The sequence below is a fragment of the Sapajus apella genome, unplaced genomic scaffold, assembly GCF_009761245.1.
Source record: "Sapajus apella isolate SASKATOON/1434 unplaced genomic scaffold, GSC_monkey_1.0 scaffold52, whole genome shotgun sequence".
NCBI classification, from domain to species: Eukaryota; Metazoa; Chordata; class Mammalia; order Primates; family Cebidae; genus Sapajus; species Sapajus apella.
Window position 1 is genome coordinate 364,126 of NW_022436992.1, and position 23,877 is coordinate 388,002.

General features: G+C 52.3%; 2 protein-coding genes across 10 annotated transcripts; one reads left to right on the forward strand and one right to left on the reverse strand.

The window, feature by feature from the left end:
• The first annotated feature begins 48 nt into the window (after positions 1 to 48).
• Positions 49 to 4,082, forward strand: WDR54 (WD repeat domain 54). Of its 2 annotated transcripts, XM_032243392.1 has the most exons (10): positions 50 to 156; positions 513 to 735; positions 1,214 to 1,276; positions 1,668 to 1,734; positions 1,825 to 1,878; positions 2,199 to 2,326; positions 3,203 to 3,303; positions 3,403 to 3,565; positions 3,746 to 3,820; positions 3,897 to 4,082. In XM_032243392.1, the coding sequence occupies exons 2-10, from the start codon at positions 514 to 516 to the stop codon at positions 4,026 to 4,028; spliced, it is 1,005 nt and encodes a 334-aa protein (XP_032099283.1). In that variant the 5' UTR covers positions 50 to 156; position 513; the 3' UTR covers positions 4,029 to 4,082. The 2 variants fall into 2 exon arrangements, with proteins under 2 accessions (XP_032099284.1, XP_032099283.1); XM_032243393.1 differs by lacking the exon at positions 1,825 to 1,878 and having other exon boundaries at positions 49 to 156.
• Positions 4,083 to 4,185: 103 nt separating this feature from the next.
• On the reverse strand, positions 4,186 to 20,164 carry RTKN (rhotekin). 8 transcript variants are annotated; one of them, XM_032243385.1, is made up of 13 exons: positions 18,107 to 18,355; positions 17,303 to 17,729; positions 10,782 to 10,981; positions 8,923 to 8,984; positions 8,772 to 8,825; positions 8,550 to 8,667; positions 8,129 to 8,338; positions 7,144 to 7,238; positions 6,928 to 7,034; positions 6,559 to 6,687; positions 5,728 to 5,896; positions 5,476 to 5,580; positions 4,186 to 4,881 (listed from the first exon to the last, which is right to left on the reverse strand). In XM_032243385.1, the coding sequence occupies exons 2-13, from the start codon at positions 17,372 to 17,374 to the stop codon at positions 4,550 to 4,552; spliced, it is 1,653 nt and encodes a 550-aa protein (XP_032099276.1). In that variant the 5' UTR covers positions 17,375 to 17,729; positions 18,107 to 18,355; the 3' UTR covers positions 4,186 to 4,549. The 8 variants fall into 8 exon arrangements, 7 of the variants coding, with proteins under 7 accessions (XP_032099276.1, XP_032099279.1, XP_032099277.1 ...); XM_032243388.1 differs by lacking the exon at positions 17,303 to 17,729 and having other exon boundaries at positions 18,107 to 18,381; XM_032243386.1 differs by lacking the exons at positions 17,303 to 17,729; positions 18,107 to 18,355 and adding an exon at positions 14,001 to 14,352.
• Positions 20,165 to 23,877: the final 3,713 nt, after the last annotated feature.

Consider the following 23,877-nt stretch of genomic DNA (forward strand, 5'->3'; position numbering starts at 1 on the left):
CCGCCCACAGTTGCCCGGGAAACCGCGCCGCCCGCTGCTAGTTCCGGCCGCTCACTCCGCCCAAGGGCAGTGCGTACGTGCGTCGTCTCTATGGTGGCGGCGGATTTGGAGGGACCCTACGAACCAGCAGTCAGGCGAGCCGATCTGGGGCTGCGGGTATGACCTCTGACCTAGCCCGGGGGCCTTAGGGATCCGAGCCGAGAGAGAAACCCTTGGGGGTTTCATCACACTTATTTGGCTCGTGGGCTTGGGGGCCATCGGGTGGCTCTGTGTCATCACTATTCCTCCTCTGGGATTCCCCCGTCGCCCCCAAACAGCCCTGGGATGCCCCTGTCTTGCTCCTCGAGACCTTCCCCACGCCTTGTGGCCCTCCCCCATCACCATCCTTGGGGCACCCCATCCCAGGACCCAGTCTCTGGCGTCTTCTGAAATGCTCGCTGATAGCTGCCCTCCTGCATCCCCGCTGCGTCTGTTGGTTGCGCGCCTGGTGATTCGGGTACACCTTCCCACAGGATGTTTCGCTGGGAGCGCTCCATTCCCCTTCGAGGTTCGGCCGCCGCCCTGTGCAACAACCTCAGTGTGCTGCAGCTGCCGGCTCGCAACCTCACGCATTTTGGTGTGGTTCATGGACCAAGCGCCCAGCTTCTTAGCGCTGCTCCTGAGGGTGTACCTTTGGCCCAGCGCCAGCTCCACGCTAAGGAGGGTGCTGGAGTGAGCCCCCCACTTATCACTCAGGTGAGGCATGGAGTTGGGAGTGATGTTGCTGAACCCAGCCCTACCCCCTGCCCTTTCTCTCCAAACCTCCAGGAGCAGGCATGTCCTAACCTCAGAATCTCCACTCTTATGCTGGGCGTGGTAGCTCACGCCTGTAATGCCAGCACTTTGGGAGGCCGAGATGGGCGGATCACATGAGGTTAGGAGTTCGAGACCAGCCTGGCCAACACGGTGAACTTCTTTTCTACTAAAAATACAAACATTAGCCAAGTATGGTGGTGTGTGCCTGTAATCCCAGCTACCTTGGAGGCTGAGGCAGGAGAATAACTTGAACCCGGGAGGCTGAGGTTGCAGTTAGCCAAGATCATGCCACTGCACTCCAGCCTGGGCGACAGAGCAAGACTCCGTCTCAAAAAACAAAAGAAAAGAAAAGAAAGAAATCTGACTCCTCATCATCCCTGCTTTGATTTTCTCCCTACACTGATGCACCTCCCTCCAGGTCCACTGGTGTGTCCTCCCCTTCCGAGTACTGCTGGTACTCACCTCACATCGAGGAATACAGGTAAGGAGTTTCCTGCTTGCCCCACCAGAGCCTTCTCAGCTCCCCTGCCAGGCTTCCAGACTCTTTCCTACTTGCCTCTAAACATTTCCAAACTTTCCAATGCTTGGCCCACTCACTCTTTTTCTATTTCTTATCTTCAATCCTTCCATCTTTTCCATTTCCCAAGTGCCACCTCCAGTATCTGCCCCTTTACTAGTTGTATGCCCTTACAGTGTTTCCTCAGCCTCACTGTCGTCCTCTGAATACATGAGGATAAAAAATAGCACCTACATCCCAGGTTTGTTTTGAAGATCAAATGGGCTAAGGCTATCATGATATGTGAAGTACTCAGCACAGAACTCAGCAGACGTCAGTTGGGTTATGCCCCCTGGTTCTTGCCCCTGTCTTCCAGATGTACGAGTCTGATGGCTCCACCATGGTCTACTGGCATGCACTGGACTCTGGAGATGCCACCCCAGGTACCTGCAGAACCAAGTGGGGTGGGGGCAGGGAGTGTTTGCTAGGGCTGCGTGGGGATATTTCTGATCATTCTGCCCTTTCATATTCAGTACAGGCTGTGTTTGCCCGGGGAATTGCTGCCAGTGGCCACTTCATTTGTGTGGGTGAGGGAGCCAAGGGCAGGGCATGGAGGGGTGCTGGGGCATGTGGGCTGTGGCCAGGAGGGTCATGAGGGCCTGAGGAAATTGTGGAAAGTTAAAGGGGAGGGTAGAAGTGCAGTGGAATCAGAGACTCCAGTAAACCATGGAAGGGTTCAGAGGGTCAGGGTGATAGAATGAGGGTAGTGAATGAAGGGGCAGAGCTGTCGAAGCAGTGAGAGGGGATTTGTTACTAAGGTTTCTGGGATGGAGTGAGTGCTGAGTATGGTGGCTGAAGACCCAGGAGGGTCATGAAGTCATCACTGGGGCACTGGTTCTGGCTGCAGGAACATGGTCAGGCCGGGTGCTGGTGTTTGACATCCCAGCCAAGGGTCCGAACATTGTACTGAGTGAGGAGCTGGCTGGGCACCAGACACCAATCACAGACATTGCCACCGAGCCTGCCCAGGGACAGGTGAGTGGACTTCCCCTACCCACCTGGGAGCCTTCCCCACCCTGGGAGGCAGGGGACCTGGGTTTGAGTCTTGGCTTTGCCACTAAACAGGTGGATGGCTTTGGGCAAATCTGCACTTTCCTAGTCGTTAGCAACCAAGTTTGGTGATAAAGCCAGAGATACTTTATGTAGTATTTTATAGTTAACTAAGACTATAATACTGATGTGAAATGAGGAGTTGGAACAAATGGTTTCTAAGATACTTTCCAGTTCTGAAATGTGCAGCCTCCATCTCTGGGGCAAGTCCTACCTATTCAGGCCCAGTTCTAGTGCCATCTGTCCTCTCCAGGAAGCTTTCCCTATATTCTAGCTCCCACTGATCTCTCTTAGCTGAACCCTGAATTGGCACTGCCCTCAAAACACAACTCTTATCTCCCAATTAGTTTGCAAACCTTTTGAGAACAAGGTATATATTTTCTTATTCATATTCTCCATTGCACTGGCATAGGGCTAGGCCCACGGGCTATGTTGGCTGCCTAGTGTTGGGGTGCAGAGGCCCAAGGTCTAGTCATGACAGTGACTGGTTCACAAGACCTCCAGAAGGTCATGACATGGTGGCCTCAGTTTTATCCATCCAGTGAGGCAATTATGCACCCGCTCCTAACATGCTATTGGGGGATGGGACTCCATGAAGAAATCCAAGGAAAGCAGTTCATGCTTCCTGAGGGAACCCTCAGGAAGGGTTCTGGTAGGGGTGGTTTCTGATGGGTCTGGCTAGTGAGGGCTCCACATCTTGCCCTTTCCCTGATGCACATGCTGCCTCTCTTCCCCTCCTGTCCTGTATACGGGACCATAGCAGGGGAGAAAGGGAAGGGCTGATCTTGCCTTTCCCTTCAGGATTGTGTGGCTGACATGGTGACGGCAGATGATTCAGGCTTGCTGTGTGTCTGGCGATCAGGGCCAGAATTCACATTATTGACCCGCATTCCAGGATTTGGGTAGGTGAAGCAGAGATGTAGAGGACTTCCTGAGGTAGCTTCAGGATGGGGAGTAGGATTTGGTCGGGGCAAAACAAAGTTGGGTGTCACCCCTTGCAGAGTCCCGTGCCCCTCTGTGCAGCTGTGGCAGGGGATCATAGCAGCAGGCTATGGGAATGGACAAGTGCATCTGTATGAGGCTACTACAGGAAATCTACACGTCCAGATCAATGCCCATGCCCGGGCCATCTCTGCCCTGGACCTGGCTCCTGAGGCGGGCAAGGTCGGTTTCCTTCTCTGTCCCTACATACCCTTTTTCCTGGCAGTGGAATGTTGAGAGAACACTACAGGCTTGTCTTTGCAACTCAGTGTAGCCCCCTCCCTGGGGCACCTGGGCTGGGCATTCCAGATTATACCTGTCCCCTGTCAGGGCATTCTGACTCCCCCTCTTCCTCTTCTACAGCTACTCTCCGCAGCTGAGGACACCTTTGTGCATATCTGGAAGCTGAGCAGAAGCCCAGAGAGCAGCTACATTGAGGTATGTATCATGGGATGGGTGGAATGGGGGCCCAAGCATGGAGCAGCAGGCCCTAACCAGTCCTCTGCTCCCCCAGGTGGAACACTGTCATGGTGAGTGTGTTTCCGACACCCAGGTGTGTGGTGCTCGATTCTGTGATTCCTCAGGCAGCTCCTTTGCTGTGACTGGCTATGACCTCGCAGAGATCCGGAGATTCAGCAGTGTGTGAGAAGAGCAGCCTTCCTTTGTCATTGTGGTATTCATAAAGTACCCACTCCACCCAGCCCTTGTCTGATTACTCAGTATCACAGTCATATTTCACAGTTGGTGAACTGCGCTCCAGGGGTGAGGTGAGGCAGGTCTAGACCAGGCAGAGAGAGGCACCCTATCCTCAGGAGCCAGATGAAGGCTGCTGTTAAATAACTTTAATGGTTGATGTGGGAGTCACAAGGGCTCTTCAGTGCCATCCTCAAAGCTGGTTAGTGCAGGGAGGTAGGGCAGAGGTCGTTCCAGTTTTCTTCCAGGAAGAGTTTAGGGAGGTCCCAGCCAGCCCCAGGAATGAGTCCCTCGGTACCATGGGAACCACAATTTAGGAGGGGCTTCTGCCCACCCCTGCAGCCTACCCCAAGTCCAGCAGAGGAAGAGGAGGCCAGGCTGGCCAACTTGCTATAGACAGCACCGTATCCAGAGTCCAGTTGCGCAGGGGTCATTTTCTCTTCTGGGTAGATCCTATGCCAGCACCTTTCTCTCTCACACTGGTGACTGGAGCCAAGTGCGAGGTTGGCCTTTGCTGCAGAGGCCTCTGGTCCGTGGGGATCGCTGAGGTGGGAGGGGGGCAACCGAGCGAGCCCTAGGGGAGTGGTCTGGGGGAACAGCATCCAGGGAAAAGGTTCGGGGTCTCCCCCAGGGCAGAGGTTGGGTCCAGGCTGGGGCTGGGGCCACTGAGGCAGCCGAGCAGGGGTTAGGCAGGGCAGGCTGGTCTGTAAACATTGCCAGCCAGGGTGGGGGCGTCTCCAGCCTTGCGCCCTCCCGCTGGGTCAGGATGTCTGTCACCGCTGCGATGTCATCCAGCGGCTCAATAGCTGTGGCACCAGGAAGGGGTTGGGGTGGGGTGGGCTAGTCAGAGCTCAGGCCCCAAGTCTACCCAGCCCTATCACCTGTCACTGTAATAGGAGGAAAGCAAAGCCTGGATCTCAGCCGAGATTGCATTATCCTGCAGGAGCAGCCCCTCACCTGGGCTCCCTGGGGCTACAGGCTCTGATAAGACTGTGGGACACAGGACAAGGTAGATGGGAATGGGGGTGAGGGGTGGGAAGCAGAGGTGGGTGAAGAAACCAAGAAAGAGGAGAAAAATGAAAGCAGTGCCAGGCAAATGAAGGGTCAGAGGAAGAGACAGGAATCCACATGTAGAAAGGGAAACAGAAAAGAAGAAATTAGGAAAGATATCCACAAAATGATCCTGGCTCATTGGGGTTTTGTTTTGAACTTTGGTGGAGGTGGTTCTAAGAAGAGTTGGAGAGGAGAAAGGAACACACGGGACTGGGTGAGACTTGGGTCCCCGGAGATCTGGTGTAGCCCAGAGTGTGCTTTCTCTCTGTTTCCATTATCTAGTTTCTCTTGAAGTCCCCAACCCTACTTCCCAACAGCTTCCTGGAGTGCACATGCCTCTCACTTACCCATCTCATGGTACAAGGACCCCTGCTTGGCCAGTGCTTGGGGTGGTTTCCGGGGAGCAGGAGTTTCAATTTTCATGATTTCATCACAGCACTGCTTCCACTGGCCTGGAGGAAGAGCACTGATTAGAGAGGGCCAGGCCGCCCTTTCTCCTGCTACATTCCCTTCCACACAATCTTGAAACATAGGCCTTTGGTAAAAATGACAAACTCCAGTCCCTCCCAAAGGTTCAACCCAGCCCTCTTCTCTCTTACTCATGTCAAAGAAAAGCTGCCACAGAGCCTCCATCCAGCTCTGCAGGGCTTCCCGACTTTCTGTCTGAAGGGTATGTGTCACCTCGTCATCCCCATATTGGTTACTGATACTTAGGCTGAAGGGCCGTCCTGGAGCCTGGTCCAGCTCCCCTGCCCGGACTCGAGTTTCCTGCAGGAGAAAGAAGAGGTCTACTTTGGTCACAGAAGTCGGCAGTGACATCAGGCAGCCTTGATCACTCCTGCCTTAGAAGGATGAGCTTGGGGGCTTTTGCTGAGCCCTGTCATTTGCTTCCTACTGACCAGACTAGGAAGGAATGGCAAAAAAAGGGCTGGGGATAAGACAGCCAGTCCTGAGTCAGGGGAGGAGGAGCAGCTTGAGACACGGAAAAAGGAATTGAGCAAGGCAGGGAAGACACAGAGGTATGCAAGTATGCTCCAGCCAGAGGTCCCTCAGAACTGCCAAAAATAGGCAGGAAAGCCAATGAAAGGGATAGGGAGCAAAGAAGGGCAATTGGACTTGGAGGGAAACGAGAAGTGGTAAAATCAATACAAATTGGAATCTGAGGGAGAGAGGATGAAAAACCCTGAACTGGCAGGCAGGAGAACCCTCTCTGAGACTTGGCAGGGACTGAGGATGGCAAGTAAATGGGACGATCCTCACGCAGTGATTCCGTGGTGGGGGAGAAGGTGGGCCCCCGAAGCTGGATGTGGTGCTGTCAGGAGCAGGAGGCCTGCTTCTATCTCTGAGGTAAGTGCCCACCCTCCTGGGGCCTGAAGGAGAGGCTCCTGGGCCCATGCCCTTGGTGGCCTCACTACCAAGGGACCCATCACCTTGTTGATGGCAATAGTAAGCAGTGGCTCTTCCCCAGTGTTGGCATCCTCAGGTCGCCGGTAACAGAAGAGGTTTGTGCCTTTCAGAACTCCATGCACTCGTGCCCAGTTCTGCATCTCCCCAGCTTGCTGCACAAATGACTCAACATGTTCTGGGGGAGTCACACCCCCAGTATCCCTCTTCTTAGCTCCCCCGCCAATGAGAACCTATTTTTTTTTTGTCCACACTGCTGTCCATTCCTCCCCTCATCTGGCCAAACCCCACTTCTTCCACCCAAATCTTGACTTTTCATTAGCTCTTCTATTCCTGGTTGTCCAGCTCTCCTCTGCCTTCTCCCTGCTCCCTTCCACTCCTCAGGGCCCCCTCACCTGCACCCTGAGGGTACCACTTGCAGTGGGCTGAGTCATGCAGAGAGGCTGAGCTGCCAGGCGGCAACACACGCTACCATAAAGGGGCAGCCAGGCAGGGTTCTCCTCTAGGGGAGGAGGAAGTGCAGGGTGAGGCAGGGGAATGAGAAGGGGACTATCCCATAGACCCTCTTCTCACCACCACATGTGTGTGTCCCTCATGCACACACTACTTACCATGACTGGCAAGGGTGAGGTCATGTGTGCGGAATCCATCTTGCACTGCTGCCAGGGTGAGTGTGGTGTGAGCCAAGAGATGGTACCGAGGACCACTGAGGGAGATAGGAGAGAGCATCAGCTGGGGGAGGGGCGTGTTGGCCAGCAGGAACTCTAAGGGCTTCGCACATCTGCCCCATTGTTCAGGCTGCCCCACAGAAAACTCACTTGCCTCTCCAGAGAGTTAGGAATGAGCATTGATGGAGCTCCAGCTAAGTGTCAGGACCTATGCTTTATATATTTTATCCCACTGTATTCCTGCGACAGCCCTGTGAGGTTGGTGGCTTTCTTCAACTAGATGAGGCAACTTGAGGCTTAGAGAGGTTAAGAAACATGCCCATAATTTATAGTTGTAAGTGGTGGAGCTGGAGTCTGAAGCTATATCTGTGTCCAAAGTCAGTACTCTGTTCATTACCCAAAGGCTGTCAAACTGCTTCTTAGAGTCTCAGTGGTCCCATGAGGTATCTCCAGGTCCAGGTAGGTACCACCACAGGTCTCAGAGTACTCTGCTCCAACCAAGAAGCTCTGTTCTATCCACATAATATGTATTTGCTAGGCTGAGTGCTGTAGCTCACGCCTGTAATCCTACCACTTTGGGAGGCCAAGGTGGGAGGATCACTTGAGCCCAGAAGCTCAAGACCAACCTGGGCAACATAATGAGACCCCATCTCTAAAAATAAAAATAAAATGTATTTGCTGCTGCTAAAAAGTTAAGACCCCAGAGCCTAACTCTCCCTGCCTTCCTACTGGTCTTCTGGACTGGCTTCAGCCCAGCTCTGGAGCACTGGCTGGAATGCCTCCCAGCTATGTGGCCACTGCTCATTCCTGTCTGCCTGCACATCCTGGCAGCAATGCAAAATGGGTTCTGCACACTCAGCACCGTTCAAAGATCACCTGTGGGCAGAATATAGGCAGCTGAGGGCAGTGGGGGTGTGCAAGGCCTTACCCCACAGCTGGGGTGGGGAGCAAGATTGGACTGCTCCCTGAACCCCCAGCACTGTCCAGCGATGCCCGGACACGCCTCCCTGAGGAGCGGCCCAGGGAGCTGCTGAGTTTGGTGGCAAGCCTCTTGGGGGCGCCAGTCAGGGCCCCCTCTTCTTCCACACAGGCCCCATACAGCTCTAACCGCAGTTCAAAGTCTGGCCCCGCCTCAGTGCTGGTGGGAGGAGTAAAGGAGGGTTGTCATAGGAAAGTACAGGGACACAAAGGGTGGGGGATATGGGTGGGGCAAGTGCAAGACAGTTCTGCAGTGAAGGCCAGGTGCTTCTCCCCTCCCCACTACCCACTCCTCTTCCTCCCCTGGAACTCGCTCACCCAGAACTGGAGCAGAGTGGAGGAAGGAGGCAGCCACAGTTTGAGGTACTCACAAGAGGACATTGCTCTGAAAGGAGATGTCTGTGAGGGTCCTGTCCACCAGGATCATCTCTGTGTCCTGGATGTGTTCTCCTAGCTGCAGCAGCAGGAACACAGCCCAGCGGTGCAAGTCTGGGGACAAAGAGGGCAAAATTCATAAAAAAAAAAAAAAAAAAAAAAAAAAAAAAAGCACCACAAGAGCCTCCTACTTTTGTCCCAGGGTGTGTGGAACTCACCACCTTTGTTCTTGAAATATTCTGTGTCCTTCCACATGAGTGGAATCCGGAGGTCTAAGGGGCAGAGGGGTAGGAATAGATGTTGAGATGGGGCAGGAGGCTGTGTACTTGGGCAATGGGTGCCAGCAGCTGAGGTAGCTGTGCTTCTTACCAGAGATGCAGACACGGCCGCGGCAGGGGGAGCGGTCAGCGGGCGGGCCACTGTCAGAAGGCCTGTGGATAAATCACAATGTCCTGGCCTTGGCCTCTAGGCACTGTTCCCCCTTGCTCTGGTTCCCAAGGGCTCTAGGATCCCCCTGGTCCCAGGGCCTTACCCATGAGGTCCCTAGCCAGGCTGGCAGGGCCAAGGGGCTGTAAGGGAGAGTTGTCCATTGAACCCAGCAATTTGCCAGGTTTTCAGGACACTAGGGAAAGTCGAGCCACATTAATTCATACATAAGGCATAAGCTCAGGGCTCCTCTCTCCAAGCACCCTCCCTGACTACCTCCCCAAACCCCTGCCAAGGACAGGTGTGGCCTTCAGGGGACAGGTGCCCACAGAGAGACTTCATTTCAAGGGCTCTCCTTTAAACCCCTGGCTTGGAGGGGTTTCCAGGCTTTTTTTTTTTTTTTTTTAAACAATAGGAAGGCTGCTTATTTTCCACCATCCCATCACTTCTTTTATATAAGAGGGTACTGGGTTAGAAAATAATTTGGCCAATGTTTGTTGAAAGGAAAATCACCAATGGAGAACAGTTATGTTCCATTTACAACAGACTCTTCTTCCCTACCACTCCCCAACTTTGATTTCTCCTTTTTCCTCCTGGCCCCATATGCTGCACCCTACTAGTGCCCCAAGTTCTGCAGCCCCCCCCCACACCCCACTGCAGGGCCCAACACCCGCCTGCCTTCCCTCCCTGCCCATCATCAGGACTCACCACATGTGTCCCTTTCCTGAAATGACAGCCAGCTCATCTGTACTTATTCATAATGCCACTAAAGTAATTACTGACTAGTAGAGCCTTAAGCTAAATGATGTGTCACTAATGGCAATGTGTTTAGCTGCCAGGGACTTAGGGTGTACCTCAAGTCACCTGTGTGGGCTAAGGACTTAGGCAGAGCCTGTCCATGCTGCCTCTCAGGAGAGGCTGTCCTCCTGCCAGCATGCCCGTCCTCTAGCTTCATGGGACAGTCGTAGAATGTGGGTTTTCTGCCTCCTTCTGGTAGCTTCATGGGTGAGCTCCTGGCAACCTCCCCTTGTGTCAGCCTTCACGGCTGGAATGGGCACCATTCCTGTGAGGGGGTGGGACCATTTCTCCAAGCAGCCTCAGTGGAGTAAATAGGCCGCTTTCCTAAAAACCAGTTCTCCAAATGACTACTTTACCGAAATTGGCATATTCTTAGAATAATTTGCCAAATATTTTCCCCACTATTTTGGTTTTATCATGGCATCACTTCAATCAAGTCACTTTAGACTTGTCAGATCATCCGTCTAATGTCAGTATAGCTTACATTTTACATCCAGAAGCTGAGCCCTTTTAGAATGCGCAATCTAATTTGTTTGAATGGATGGGTAGGCTTTCCTTAAGAGGTTTCTTCTTATTTCCTTTCCCAATCCCTGCCTCTGGATGGTGAACTCCAGATATAACAAACTATTGTCCATATGTGGTAAACTGGCCATTTGGTGAACCAGCGTTGAGGGAATTCGTTTTCCAAAAGCCAGATAGCCAGTCTTACTGGATCACAGATAGGGCTTACCAAATTAGTGCTTTTGCATTACTTGCTACCCTTCAGATCGCCTACCTTTCACCAGACACACCAGCTTTCCTAAGTCCTGCCCTGGCTACTCACAAGTTGACCTCTGGGCAACTCACAGTGGTGGTAAAACACCAAGGTCTCTCCCAGGTCCCTGACAAGACTTTGTGGGGAAGTCATCTTTAGGGTGGTCCACACACCACACAGGCACATGCGGCACCACCACCACCCAGAAGGCCTCCTGCTTCCATCGAGGCCTCGCCTCCCCCTTGCTCACCGCCGTCCTGTCTTTCCCAGCACCTGCGCCTCCTTGCGCCGCTGCAGCTCGCCCATGTAGCTGAGGATACGGCTGTTGCACACCAGCAGGCTCTTGGTGGCCTCCAGAGCCTGCTCTCGCTGGGAGCAGGCTGCCAGCAGCTTACAGGCCCCTTCTCTCATCCGGATCTCGTGGTCTAGCTTCCTCTGCAACTCTGTGTCCTAGCCAGGGTTGGGGGAAGGGTGAGAAGGAAATGTCAGTCAGAGGACAGGCTAAAGCACTCCCCAGTCCCCAAGTGGGTTATGGCCAGTAAAACTGACAAGAAACTAATGTTTTAGGCAGTTCAAGAGCAAGCATTGGGTCTCAATCTCAGCTGCCCACGAATAACCAGAGAAGCTTTGTAGCCAGGTGCAGTGGTGTGTGAGGGAAGTTGAGGCAGGAGGATCCCTTGGAGTTCAAAGCCAGCCTGGGCAACATGTGAGACCCCACCTCTAAAAAAATATATGACAAATAAGAAACATGGAGATGTCCTCATGCATTTGATGGTTAGAAGTATAAATTTCTTCGGCGTCTTTTGAGTGCAATTTGGAAAAATCTATGAAAACTACAAATTCATATATCCTTTGATCCAGCTATCCAATACCTAGGAGTTTATTTTACACTTATAGTTTCACATATAACTAGGTCAAGCCATACATACAAAATATTCATTATGGCATTGTTTTAAACACCAAAATTAAAACCCCTTCAGTAGGACATTGGTTAAATAAGTAACAGCACATCTGTACCCTGTACTATTGCAGACATTAAAGAATGAGGTATGCATATATATGCAGATATGAAACAATCTCCAAAATAAATGATGTGAGAAAATAAAGTGGTATTACACATACTACCATTTGTGCATGATATATATGTGTGTATGCATATGTATATATATAGATAGATAGATAGATAGCTAGATAGATATGCATGTTTATGCATAAAATATTTGTGGTTGTGGACCTGGGAGCCAGGAATGGATAATATTTATGATACTTTTTTTTTTTTGAGACCGAATCTCACTCTGTTACCCAGGCTGGAGTGCAGTGGGGCAATCTCAGCTCACTGCAATTTCTGCCTCCCAGGTTCAAGTAATTCTCCTGCCTCAGCCTTCTGAGTAGCTGGGACTACAAGCGTGAGCAACCACACACGGCTAATTTTTGTATTTTTAGTAGAAACAGGGTTTTTTTTTTTTTTTTTTTTGAGACGGAGTTTCACTCTTGTTACCCAGGCTGGAGTGCAATGACGCGATCTCGGCTCATCGCAACCTCCGCCTCCTGGGTTCAGGCAATTCTCCTGCCTCAGCCTCCTGAGTAGCTGGGATTACAGGCACACGCCACCATGCCCAGCTAATGTTTTGTATTTTTAGTAGAGACGGGGTTTCACCATGTTGACCAGGATGGTCTCGATCTCTTGACCTTGCGATCCACCCGCCTCGGCCTCCCAAAGTGCTGGGATTACAGGCATGAGCCACCGCGCCCAGCCAACAGGGTTTTACCATGTTGGCCAGTCTGGCCTTGAACTTCTGAACTCAGGTGATCCACTTGCCTCGGCCTCCCAAAGTGCTGGGATTACAGGTGTGAGACACCACGCCCGGCCTGACTTTTGTATTCTTATAGATGGAGTTTCACCATGTTGGCCAGATGAATCTCGAACTCCTGGCCTCAAGTGATCTACCTGCCTTGGCCTCTGAAAGTGCTGGGATTACAGGCTTGAGCTACTGCTCCCAGCCTAATGATACTTTATACATACCCTCTGTACTACTGGAAATTATATTTCCTTTAAAAAACAATAGATCTTTGGAGTTTAAAAAAAAAATTGCCAGGCCCTACCTAAGATTTGCAGAGTAAGAGTCTCTAGGAGTGGGGCATATGTACTTTTGGAAAACTCCCCAAGTGATTCTGAGGTACAGCCAGGTTGAAAACCAGCAACTCATGGGAATGGACAGAAGGAAAGGTAAATGAGGGTTATCCCTTAGACTCAACATCTAGTTGGCAAGGGATCAGTGGAGAAGGAGCATACCACCTACCCACGGAGTTCACCGCAACTGCACAGAACTCCATATACCCCAGATTACGAGACCCACCACCTACTGGCCCTCTGAGCTTGGGAGTTGAGGTCAGAGGCAAGGAATGGGGATGGGAAAGTAGGTAGTTCAGGAGTGAGGGGCTTTGGATAAGGGCCAGCTGAGAGACACTGGGAGAGACACCAGGATTATCAGGAACATTCACTTAGAAAGGAGTCCTGGAGGTCCTGCTTTAAAAGTAATGGGCAATTTGCTCAACCTCCCTAAGCCTCAGTTTCCTCATCTGCAAAGCAGGAATGAAAACAGTCCCTACATCCTGGGGTTGTGAGAATTCTGTGAGGCAGGAACATAAAGCACTTAGCACAGTGCCCAGCACATGGCATACATGAATGGCAGGAATGTTTATTTTAATCATGCTATACTTTGGTGGCAGCAACATTTACTCAGTCAACACTGGAGCATCCCTGTGCTGTCCAAGGCTCTACATTTAAAATTCAGCTGGGAGGTGAGCAATGACAACTTTAATGGCTGCTCCATAAGTGCCATGTCATGGCACAACCATGCTCACAAGAAACAGACTTTGCTTCTGGCTGAGGTGATAAAGGAAAGCTTCAGACAGGAGTTGGAAGACTAACTCCATCACAGTATACAAATTGGTTCAAGAGACAAGTGGAGCCACCCATTTGAGAGGGGAACTAATGTAACTACCCCAAACCTGTCTTTTTCCTCACACCACTCCCCTCCACACCTTGTGCCCTTGTGTCTGTCCCCAGGGGCTCCAGCCTTCAAGTCTCTCAGACCTGAACACCCTAAATTCCCTCTTCTAAAAGCCTTGTCCTGCCTGCCTACAGATGCTTCCTTGCATATTTTCCAGGCCACTGTGCTAGGCCAGACTTTAACACCTTCCCCCATCACCATCCATCTGTTTTCCTTCTGAAATAAGCCAATCCTTTCCCAAAAACCCTCCACCAGGAAGCCCTTTCAGACTACATAGGTCCTCCCAGCCTAGTTTTGTCAACACCAGAGTTCCACGATGCTTGCCAACCCCCACCCCAGTCTGCACCCAGCTTCAGCCATAAACATCCCAAATGAGTGAGAGCCCGGCAGGAGGGGAACACAGAGGTGTCCTCAACCCCCATCTTGGCTAGTCTCGTCCCAGTCCCAGCACTCACGGATCCTTCCCTAGCCCTGTCCATTGCGAGAGGCGCGCAGAGGCGCAGGAGGTCAGTAGAGCTGCACTGGCCTGGAGAGCCGGTGGGGGCCTGAGAGCCGTGGGAAATCAGAGGAGCCAGGGCGCCAGCGTAGCCGCACCGCCTCCAGCCGCAGCGCTCAGGGCGCCGGTGACATCAGCTCCCAATTGCCGCGAGAGCAACTGAGGGGTACCGGGGTGCGGGAGGTCCCTCCGGGCAACCTGGCCTGGCGTGGCTCAAGGCGCTGCAACCACTGAGACTCGGTCAGCGCGAAGGGATCTCCGGGAGTGCACCCGCGCAGCCCTGGAAAAGTCTCTGGGCCATCGCGACGTGCTCCAGCCCCGGGAGGCCCCTCCGGCGTAGCGTTTGCCCTCCAATATGACCCCTTGCCTGAGAATATGGAGGGCGGGTAGTGTATAAATTGGGACTGGGGCCCTACGGAGGTTGCTGGGCCCAGCATGGATGAGCAGGACCACGAATCCAGACACCTCCTCTATTTCCCTAATGCTCTCCAGCCCCAAATCCACTCTCCCATGGCCCTAGGCCAGGAGTGCCCTAGGAAACTGGCTCCCACCCTTTCAGGGAGAGGATCTAGGGAATCCTGGCTCAGGATCTGGACCTTTGTGCTTCCAGCGTTTCCCCACAACAGGGATAGTTCCTTGTTGCCCCCTCCCCACCGAAACCACACCCTATCCCCAAGCGGGCAGCATTTCCCCCAGATTCTCCTGGGAAAGAGCCCAGAGCTGGGTGGCAGATGGACCTAGGTCAGATCCCAAGGGGCTAGAGGATGAGTCATGGGCCCCACACACATTAGGCCCCCTGTTGATAACCCTTCCACCCCTCCCAGTCTCTTCTGTCTCTGGCTTCCTGCTCTGCTTCTCACCACCTTCTGTCCCCTTCAGAATCTCCACCAGGGCTAAGTACAAATCCTGGCTTAGGGACTTGACAAGCGGTGAGAATTTAACCCCTGGAGCCTGAGTTTGTAAAATGGGGGGCATTCCACCTCCTTTGTAGCATTGTTTGAGAATTATATGGGAAAGTCTCAACTCTACGTGGACCTAGCACATATTTAAACCTCCCTTTACTTGTAGCCTAAGTCACTTCCTCCAGAAAGTCTTCTTGGATTTACTCTTCCATGACTATCTCTTTTGCCAGTCCCTGAAACATCAATGGGTCTCTCTTTTGAGGACCTGCTGAAGTTGGTTGAGAAAGAACACAGCACCCTTAGCCATGGCTAAAGGAGAGGGAACAAAGTGAAACTAAGCCCCTCCTCTGCCCCAGTACTTGGACAGGCCTCCCAGAGAGAAAAATTACATTTTTTGGAGGAGGGAAGGATGCAGAATTTAAACATTTACATACCTAGACCAGCTCTGTCCAATAAAACTTACTACGGTGTTGGAAATGATCAGTAGCTATCTAGCACTTGAAATGTGGCTACAGCAACTAAGGAACTAAATGTTTTGTTTTAATTAACTAAAAGTAAGATTTAAATGGCCATACGTAACTAGTAATGTGGACAGTGCAGAGGACTATGAATGGTAAATAGGTTTTATCTCATGCACTGATGGAGGATAATTAGGTAGGGTCCCAATGAGTTCACTGGACACCTTTCTACAAATTAGAAAGAGGTGACCCTCTCCAGGCAAACAAATTAGATAAAGGTGCTCCCGCCTGATGCCGCTGAAACCGGACCAGGACTCCCACCTCTGGCTGGCATCTGTGTGAAGAACACAACCTGCACAGTTTATGCCAAGATGGTGCTGAGAAAGATTCTGAGGCCAGGTCTGGGCTCATTGATAAAGAGTGCCAAAACTGACCAGTAACATCTACTATGATCCAGGGAGTTGGGGCAGGACAGCATATACAATACCCCGCCATTCCTGATCTAGACTCTGCAGTCCTGCCTCTGACCTCTCTTAGCAGCAGCCCCTGCCTGGTCCAGGCAGTCACTTCCACAACTTCCTCCATCTTCCCCATGTCAGTAAACAGCCACACTACCAACTGCTTAGCCACATACCTGGGAATCATCCTGGAGTTCTCTTGCCTTGCCTTACCCCTCCCATCCAATCCATCAGCAAATCCTGTCAGACCTACCACTACCATTTGAAATCCACTCCCTTTCTCCACCATTTGCACTTTAATTCACACCACCAGGTTCACTCCCCTATGACTGTAACAGCCTCCCACCTGGTGGACTTTTGTGACCTCTCTTGCCAACCCTCCTCCCCCAACCCTACCCTCAACTTCCCATTAGGCACGAGTCATTCCCTTGCTTAAAACCCTTCTATGACCCAACATCACACTTAAGGTGAAATCCAGGCACCTTATCATGGCCTTCAAGGCCCTGCATGATCTGGCCCCTGCCCATCAGCTCTACCCCAGCTACTAAACTCCAGCCACACTGGCTCTCTCTTTCCCACAAATATATTATCCTCATCCTCATCTCAGGCCCTTTGTCCTTCCTCTAATCTTCACACATCTCCAAATCCCTTGGGCTCAGCTCAAAGATCTCCCCACAGAGGCCTCCCCTGACTCCACATCTAATGTTGCTTCTCCCATCTGATTTTCATCACATCCCCGTTTTCATAATTTCCTTATGTGATTATTTATGTTTGAATGTATATTTCTGTTCTCCCACTAAAATGGAACTTATTTGTCTTGTTCACTGAGGTATCCTATGGTCTAGAAAGGAACTTGGCACATAGTACATGTTCAATAAATGTGTTTAAGAATAAATAGGGCAAGGCACAGTGGCTCACACCTATAATCTCAACATTCTGGGAGATCGAGGTGGGGAGATCACTTGAGCCTATGAGTTTAGGACCAGCCTGGGCAATATAGTGAAACTTTGCCTCTATAAAGAATTGAAAAAAAACAAATACATTAATAAACAGCACCTTGCTGTCTCAAGGGCCAGCAGAATCCTTACTCAAAGCCCAGTCTTTTTCTTCTCTTGTAAGGCTACATCCTTTCTGCAAACCTCTCTCACACTGAACTCTTCTCTTCTTCCCATACCTAAAAGGAATCCTTGTCCCCAGAACAGACATCCACACTCACCCACAGAGCTTCCTGAAAACCCTGCTGCCAAACAAGACTCTGATGGGCAGAACTGAGCCTGGGTCCACGCACTGCACCCAACACAAGGCATTAGGGAACCACCTGTCCCTCTCCCACTTTAAGCAGGCCTGGCTCTCCCCACCATGCTGTAGCAGGAATGAGCAGGGCCAAGATTGGGGCTGGGATGCAAGTGAAGGAGGTGTGTACTCCAAGGGTCGGGGGATTACCTCCAGGCTGAGTGCCATCTGCCGAATGTAGAGCATATTCAGGTCCTCCAGGATGTGCAATCTGTCCTGCATCTCTGTGCCCCCTGGTGCCCTTTCCCTTGTCGACCCCTCCAGAGAGGAGACAGACAAGTACCACACTGTCCCACAGTTCCTCCTCTCACTGTTCCCTCAGTCTTGAAAGAGGTGGACAGCTCTTGGGCAGAGGGCAGAGGCTGCCCTTATCCCTCTACACTCCTGTTAGACCCCTCTGGATGCTGTGACAAATTTTCCTTGCCTACTGCTGCTCCGGGGCCCTGCTGGGAGCCAGGCAGGGGAGAAAAGGAAAGCAAAGTGAGGATGAGTGGGGTCCCAGGAGGAAAGGCCAGCTGCAGAGGGGGCTCTGGGCACAGAGTGTCCAGTCTTGCTTTGGTGGCAGCTGTTCTCCCAGCTGTGGAAGAAAAAGGCCCTTTCATTCCGACTCTGGCCACTCCCCAGCCCCCGCCCACATCCCTGGCCTGGTGGACAGAGAATCTGTGTGCGGAGAGGGCAGTGAGGGGCAGGCACAACTGGAAGGGGGCAGGGAAACTATGCCTCATGCAGGTTCTACAGAGTCATGGGGTTTACATGAGGTTGGAGCTTTCTGAGAGGGGTTCGGGCTTAGTTTGAGAAAGTTAGGCAAAAGAGCCGCAGAGGTGAGGACCTCAGGGGAGAGTGAGTCCAGGGAGTGGAACAAACGGGTGAGTTGGTAACGCAGCCCAGCCCCAGGGCCACCCCTTTCAACTCAGGGCCCCCATCCAGCCCACTCCACCCTGGGCTCACAATTACCTCGCTTTTCCAGAGAAGGGAGGAGAGGGAGGGAGAAAGGCAGGGGTGTGCCTGTCTGCTGCTGTCCCCGCTCCCTTCTGCAGGCCCCTTCCCTTCCAGACAGGAAACCAGCCCCGATTCCCAGCCAGCTGCAGCCTAGCGCCCCCGCCTCCACACCAGGCCCACGGAGTCACACTCCACTTGGCAGACGCAGGGCCCTGCGGCTCCGCCCCAGCTCCTTGGCCCTGGCCCCGAAGGCCGGGCTAATCCCGAGGGGCGGCCCCATTTCACAGGCCCCTCCCCCTGGACCCGGGCCTCGCCCCTTACTCCCCCACACTAGCCCCAAGCAGGTTCCTCGAGCCCAGTCGCTTGGGGAAAAGGGGACCCAAAGTAGGCCCCCTCTCTCCCAGGTCCATTAGCTTCTGAGTCAGAGAAGGCCCGGGATACCGGGACAAGGGTGTGAAAGAGCCTTTGTTCTGGGCAGGCTGGAGGGAAAGGGCAGAAGCCGGGCCTGGAATCCCAGCTGGGAGGGCGAGGGGGCGGGAGGAAGGCCCACCTCACTTAACCCTTTCCAGGCCCGGAAGGGAAGGCTTGGAACTGGGCTCTCCTTGGGCAAGTGTGAGTCTGACCTTGGGGACAGAAGAGTCTTTGGGGTTGCTACCCGTCTTCTCAGTCCCAGCTCAGCCACACACGTTCACCCCCACCCTAACCTCTAGGGAGTTACAGGTGGGGCTCCAACGGGGCTACCCGCGGAAGGCGGACGGGGTGGGGCGGGGGACGCTCAGCCTAGGGGCTGGACTCCTCAGGCCCCAGGAAAGGAGGCGGAAATTTTGCGTGTGAGAAGTAACCCCAAAGAGTTAAAAGCTCTGCAGGGGCACAGAGGAGCCTTGGAATAGGGCTTCGGGGAAGCGAGCGGCCCCGGCCTAGAAGTCGGGATTGATAACAGGCTGGCCCAGGTGGCTGCGACAGGTTGAGGGATGGGGCTGGCAGCAGGGGAACGAGCAGGAGGCCAGGCCAAGAGTCCCAGCGTTTGCGGCCCGCCTAGCTGCGCACCGCCCTTGGCCCGGGAATGCCCAGGACATTTTGGGGTCCAGGCACATTTTGGGAGTCGAGCTGGGGCCCTCCAAATTGAAACCAACCCGGGGTTTTTCCAGGCACAGGCAAATCATGCCAGCCAGGCCTGGGAATGTCTAGGGCAGCACTGATCTGATCAAAATGCAGACCGTCCACACCTTACTTTTTAAGTCAACAACTCCGTCAGGTTTGTACCCAGACCGTGGCGTCTCCATCCCTCAGCGTGCGCGCGGACGAAGGCAGGAGGCCGAGGCGGCCGGGGCTGCCCCCGGGAGCCGCGGAAGGGGCAGGCAGGGACGCGGGTCTCTCACCTCCGGCGGGTCGCTGAAGAGGCTGAGTCGGAAGCGGCCGCGTTTGAACTCCATCTCCAGGGCGGAGCCCCTGGCCACCGTGACCCGGCTCCGGTGGTTACGGGAGAACATGCTGGCGGCCTTGCGACTTCGCCTGCGCCCTGCGCCTCTCTGCACCGCCCGGCTTCGCCTGCTCTCCTCGGCTTCAGTCTCTCGACGCCCGCCAGCCAGTCCCGCCGGGGATCTCCCGCTGCAGGGCTCCAAACCCCGCCCCCGGAGACGACACCTGGGCCGGGCAGGGCGCGGCAACCTCCTCTTCCACCCCCGCCAAAAGCCCAGCCCGTCCGGCCAGTCCCAGCGCGCCAAGCCGATCTGGCCCGACGGTCCCGGAGCCAGGAGCACCCTGCACCTCGCGAGCACTGCGGGGGCGCATTCTCTCTGCCCGCGCGGGTCGCGAGCGCTCACCTGGGCGTGGGGCGGACCCTGAGAAGCCCCGCCCTGCCAGCCGTACCCACCTGGCAAGCCCGGCTTCCTTGGCGCGGAACCCCCGGTGGCTCAGGGATCGTCGCGTGGTACGTTCCGGCTCTATCTGGGCCCTGGGAACTTGACCAGTCTAAACCCCGGCAGCCTGCAAAGAGACCATTTCAACTTTCCACAGTCCCAAATGTTCCTTCTTCGTCTCCTCTCTGTGGCTATCCGCCCAAACCTAGCAGCCACACTGATGGGACAGTGCTTAAACACGTCGTGAAACCCCAGCTCTGTCACTGACTAATCGTGCAGTCACTGACATGGTCCAGTCACTGACCTTTTTGTGCTTCAGTTTTCTCATCTGTTCAGTGGGAATACTGTAACTTTCCCCACTCAAGTTGCTATGAGGATTATCTACAAGTATGAGCGTAAAATGCCCAGCATAATGTTTGGCACAAGGCAAGGGCCCCATATTTGGAGCCATAAAGATAAAGAGCAATGGCTGGGCAGAGTGGCTCAAGCCTGTAATCCTAGCACTTTGGGAGGCCAAGATGGACTGATGATTGAGCTCAGGGATTGGAGAACAGCCTGGGCAACAGGGCGAAACCCTGTCTCTACAAAACACATATACATACATACACACACGCACACACACGCTAGTCTGGCGTGGTGGTGCACACCTGTAGTCCCAGCTACTCAGGAGGCTAAGGTGGGCGCATCGCTTGAGCCCAAATGCTCAAGTCCAGCCTGGGCAACATAGTGGGACCCCATCTTTTAAAAAGCATTACAAACCAGTCACGGTAGTCCCAGCTACTCGGAAGGCTGAGGTGGGAGGATCGCTTGAGCCCAGGAGTTCTGGGCTGTAATGTGCTATGTCGATCAGGTGTCCACACTAAGTTCGGCATCAATATGGTGACTTCCTGGGAGCGGGGGACCACCAGGTTGCCTAAGGAGGGGTGATCCGGCCCAGGTCAGAAACAGAGCAGGTTAAAACTCCAGTGCTGATCAGTAGAGGGATCATGCCTGTGGATAGCCACTGCACTTCAACCTAAGCAACATAGGGAGAAGCCGTCTCTAAAAAAAAAAAAAAGGGCCGGGCGCCATGGCTCACGCGTGTAATCCCAGCACTTTGGGAGGCCGAGGCGGGTGGATCACGAGGTCAAGAGATCAAGACCATCCTGGTCAACATGGTGAAACCCCGTCTCTACTAAAAATACAAAAAATCAGCTGGGCATGGTGGCACGTGCCTGTAATCCCAGCTACTCAGGAGGCTGAGGCAGGAGAATTGCCTGAACCCAGGAGGCGGAGGCTGCGGTGAGCCGAGATCGCGCCATTGTACTCCAGCCTGGGTAATGAGAGCGAAACTCCGTCTCAAAAAAAAAAAAAAAAAAGCATTACAAATATGTAATATATCAGCTGCTTTGCTGGATGGTTGGACTTACCACTCCCTCCTTTCACAGAAACAGAGTCCCCTTCTTGCCCCCGGTAAAGCCCAGTGGGAGAGAAAGAAATGGCAAAGGATTAGCTTGCTGACCACACATGAAGGAATCTCCTGAAGGCTTCAGAATTTACAGAGAAGAACTTGAGAAAGGGTGAGGCTCCTACATAGCAGGCAGGCTGGACCCAGAGGCATACAGTCTTGAGCTCTTAGAAAGTCCAGATTAAAAGTGTCCTGCTATGGTAAATCATTCAACATTCTTTTGGAAAAGCTGACTGAAAATTACTAAAGCAAAAGGAGAAATGTATTGGCTCATGGAACTGAGCCAATACATACAAATGAGCCAGGGGGCAGACTTTAGATGTGGCTTGAACCACTCACTGAGTGGCAGGAAGATCCAGTCTCTTCCCATCACTTGGCTCTACTTTCCTCCATGATGGCTTCACACTCCACAGTGTAATGAAATTGCTGCCCAAAATTCTGGGTCTACACCTTTTCAGGCTTAAATTCAGCTGAAAAGAGAGCATCTGTTTCCCAAGCCTCCTACACATGTCTGGGATTCACTGTGAGGCATTTGGGATCATTCATCTAACCCAAACCAATAATGGGAGTCAGAGGGTGGCCAGACCTGAACCAATTGCTGTGGCTAAGGGGGTTCTAGGTGCCAGCTGGCCGGGCCTGGGGTCACTTGCCCACTCCTGGAGACTAAGCAGAACCCAGTAAACTGTGAGGGAGAAACCAGGGAAGGGCTGTTCCCCCAAAGAATGTGCCAAGTACTACCACCAGAAGGTGAGAGAATGGAAAATGAAAAGGAAAAACAACCAACATCCTCTACACACAAAATTTTATATGGAAAAAGGAGTTCTTCTGGTCAGTAGGAGAGGCAGATGAAGAAATTTATAAAGTTCACGGCATCTGAGATTAACCACAAAAGATGTGTGAGGGGAAAGAAAGGGAAAGATATTGTTCCTTAATTTCTTCAAATGTTCATCATCACTCCTCTGAACTTAAGCCTTCTAGGGAGGGACAGTCTGTCTTGTTCCCAGTGCCTGGCACATAGCAAGTGATCAATAAACATCAGTTGAAGTAAATAAACAAAGGAGAAAAATGCAGATTTGAGAGTCCTTGATTGAGATGTGCCATCCTGTTGGACTAAGACAGCTCATTTCAAATGTTTGTTTTTAAGCAACAGACCCCCTTTTTTAATGAAATCCTACCTGAAATGTGTGAAATCAAATCAGAGCTGCTATGATGGGAGTGGTGCTGGAGCCTCATGTCGTGTCCTCCCACAGGTGCTCAGCCGCCCCCCTGTCCCCCACTGAAAACAAGCTCTGTGGAATGGTTTGAAAACCCCTGGCCTGAGACCCAGGAAGGAGGCAGAGGAATGGAGAATGTTAGAAAAGGAGGTTGAGCTCAAATCCTGCCTGAGAGTTTGTACTCAATGTGGCTGAAGATTTTTGGGAAGGAGTGACATGATCAGAGTTTATATGATATTATATTGTATTTATTTTGAGACAGGACCTCACTCTGTTACCCAGCTGGAGCAAAATTTTGCCATGATAATGCACTGCAGCCTCGAACTCCTGGGCTCAAGCAATCCTCCTGTCTCAGCCTCCTGAGTAGCTAGGACTACTGGCGTGCACTGCCATGCAAGGCTAATTTTCAATTTTTTTTTTTTTGTAGAGACAGTGTTGTACAGGCTGGCTTTGAACTCCTGGCCTTAAGCAATCCTCTTGCCTCAGCCTCCCAAAGTTCTGGGATTACAGGCATGACAAGATTGTTCCTCAGCCCGGAGTTAATTTTAGACATCATAATTTGGCAACCTTTTCCGTAAATCAGTTGGAGGAGTTGTGACTGAAGTCAGGGAAGCCAGCTAACACGGCACTCAACTGAGGGAGGAGAGATAAGGACCAAAATTTCTATGGATTTATTTTTTTTTTAATTTATTTTTTTTTAATTTTTTTTTTTTTGAGACGGAGTTTCACTCATGTTACCCAGGCTAGAGTGCAATGGCGCGATCTCGGCTCACCGCAACCTCCGCCTCCTGGGTTCAGGCAATTCTCCTGCCTCAGCCTCCTGAGTAGCTGGGATTACAGGCACGCACCACCATGCCCAGCTAATTTTTTGTATTTTTAGTAGAGACGGGGTTTCACCATGTTGACCAGGATGGTCTCGATCTCTCGACCTCGTGATCCACCCGCCTCGGCCTCCCAAAGTGCTGGGATTACAGGCTTGAAGCCACCGCGCCCGGCATGGATTTATTTTTTTAATTAAATTTTCATTTGAAAAATATTTGAAAATGTATGTACAGTTTTTTAAACACTATAAATGCAACTGTTTTTTAAATAATTTAATTTAATGTAAAGTGAAAAAAATAAATAAAAGCATGCCTTCCTCACCCTCAATTCCACCTCCAGAAGAAAACACTGAGACAGTTTGGTGCATTCAAGTGCCGAAGCTCACACCAGCTCATGAGAGACAATTGCTGACTTTTCTGGAATTGGCCATGCCGGTTGCTAAAC

What these genes read in the sequence shown, in the direction of transcription:
- RTKN (XM_032243384.1), bottom strand. Translation starts at nt 19,581, where the DNA reads ATGTTCTCCCGTAACCACCGGAGCCGGGTCACGGTGGCCAGGGGCTCC. An exon ending in CGGCCGTGTCTGCATCTCTG is followed by an intron (nt 8,826 to 8,922) that starts GTAAGAAGCACA and finishes TCTGCCCCTTAG; the next exon opens with ACCTCCGGATTCCACTCATG. An exon ending in TTACTATTGCCATCAACAAG is followed by an intron (nt 5,897 to 6,558) that starts GTGATGGGTCCC and finishes TTTCTCCTGCAG; the next exon opens with GAAACTCGAGTCCGGGCAGG.
- WDR54 (XM_032243392.1), top strand. Translation starts at nt 514, where the DNA reads ATGTTTCGCTGGGAGCGCTCCATTCCCCTTCGAGGTTCGGCCGCCGCC. An exon ending in CCTCACATCGAGGAATACAG is followed by an intron (nt 1,277 to 1,667) that starts GTAAGGAGTTTC and finishes CCTGTCTTCCAG; the next exon opens with ATGTACGAGTCTGATGGCTC. An exon ending in TGGCCACTTCATTTGTGTGG is followed by an intron (nt 1,879 to 2,198) that starts GTGAGGGAGCCA and finishes TTCTGGCTGCAG; the next exon opens with GAACATGGTCAGGCCGGGTG.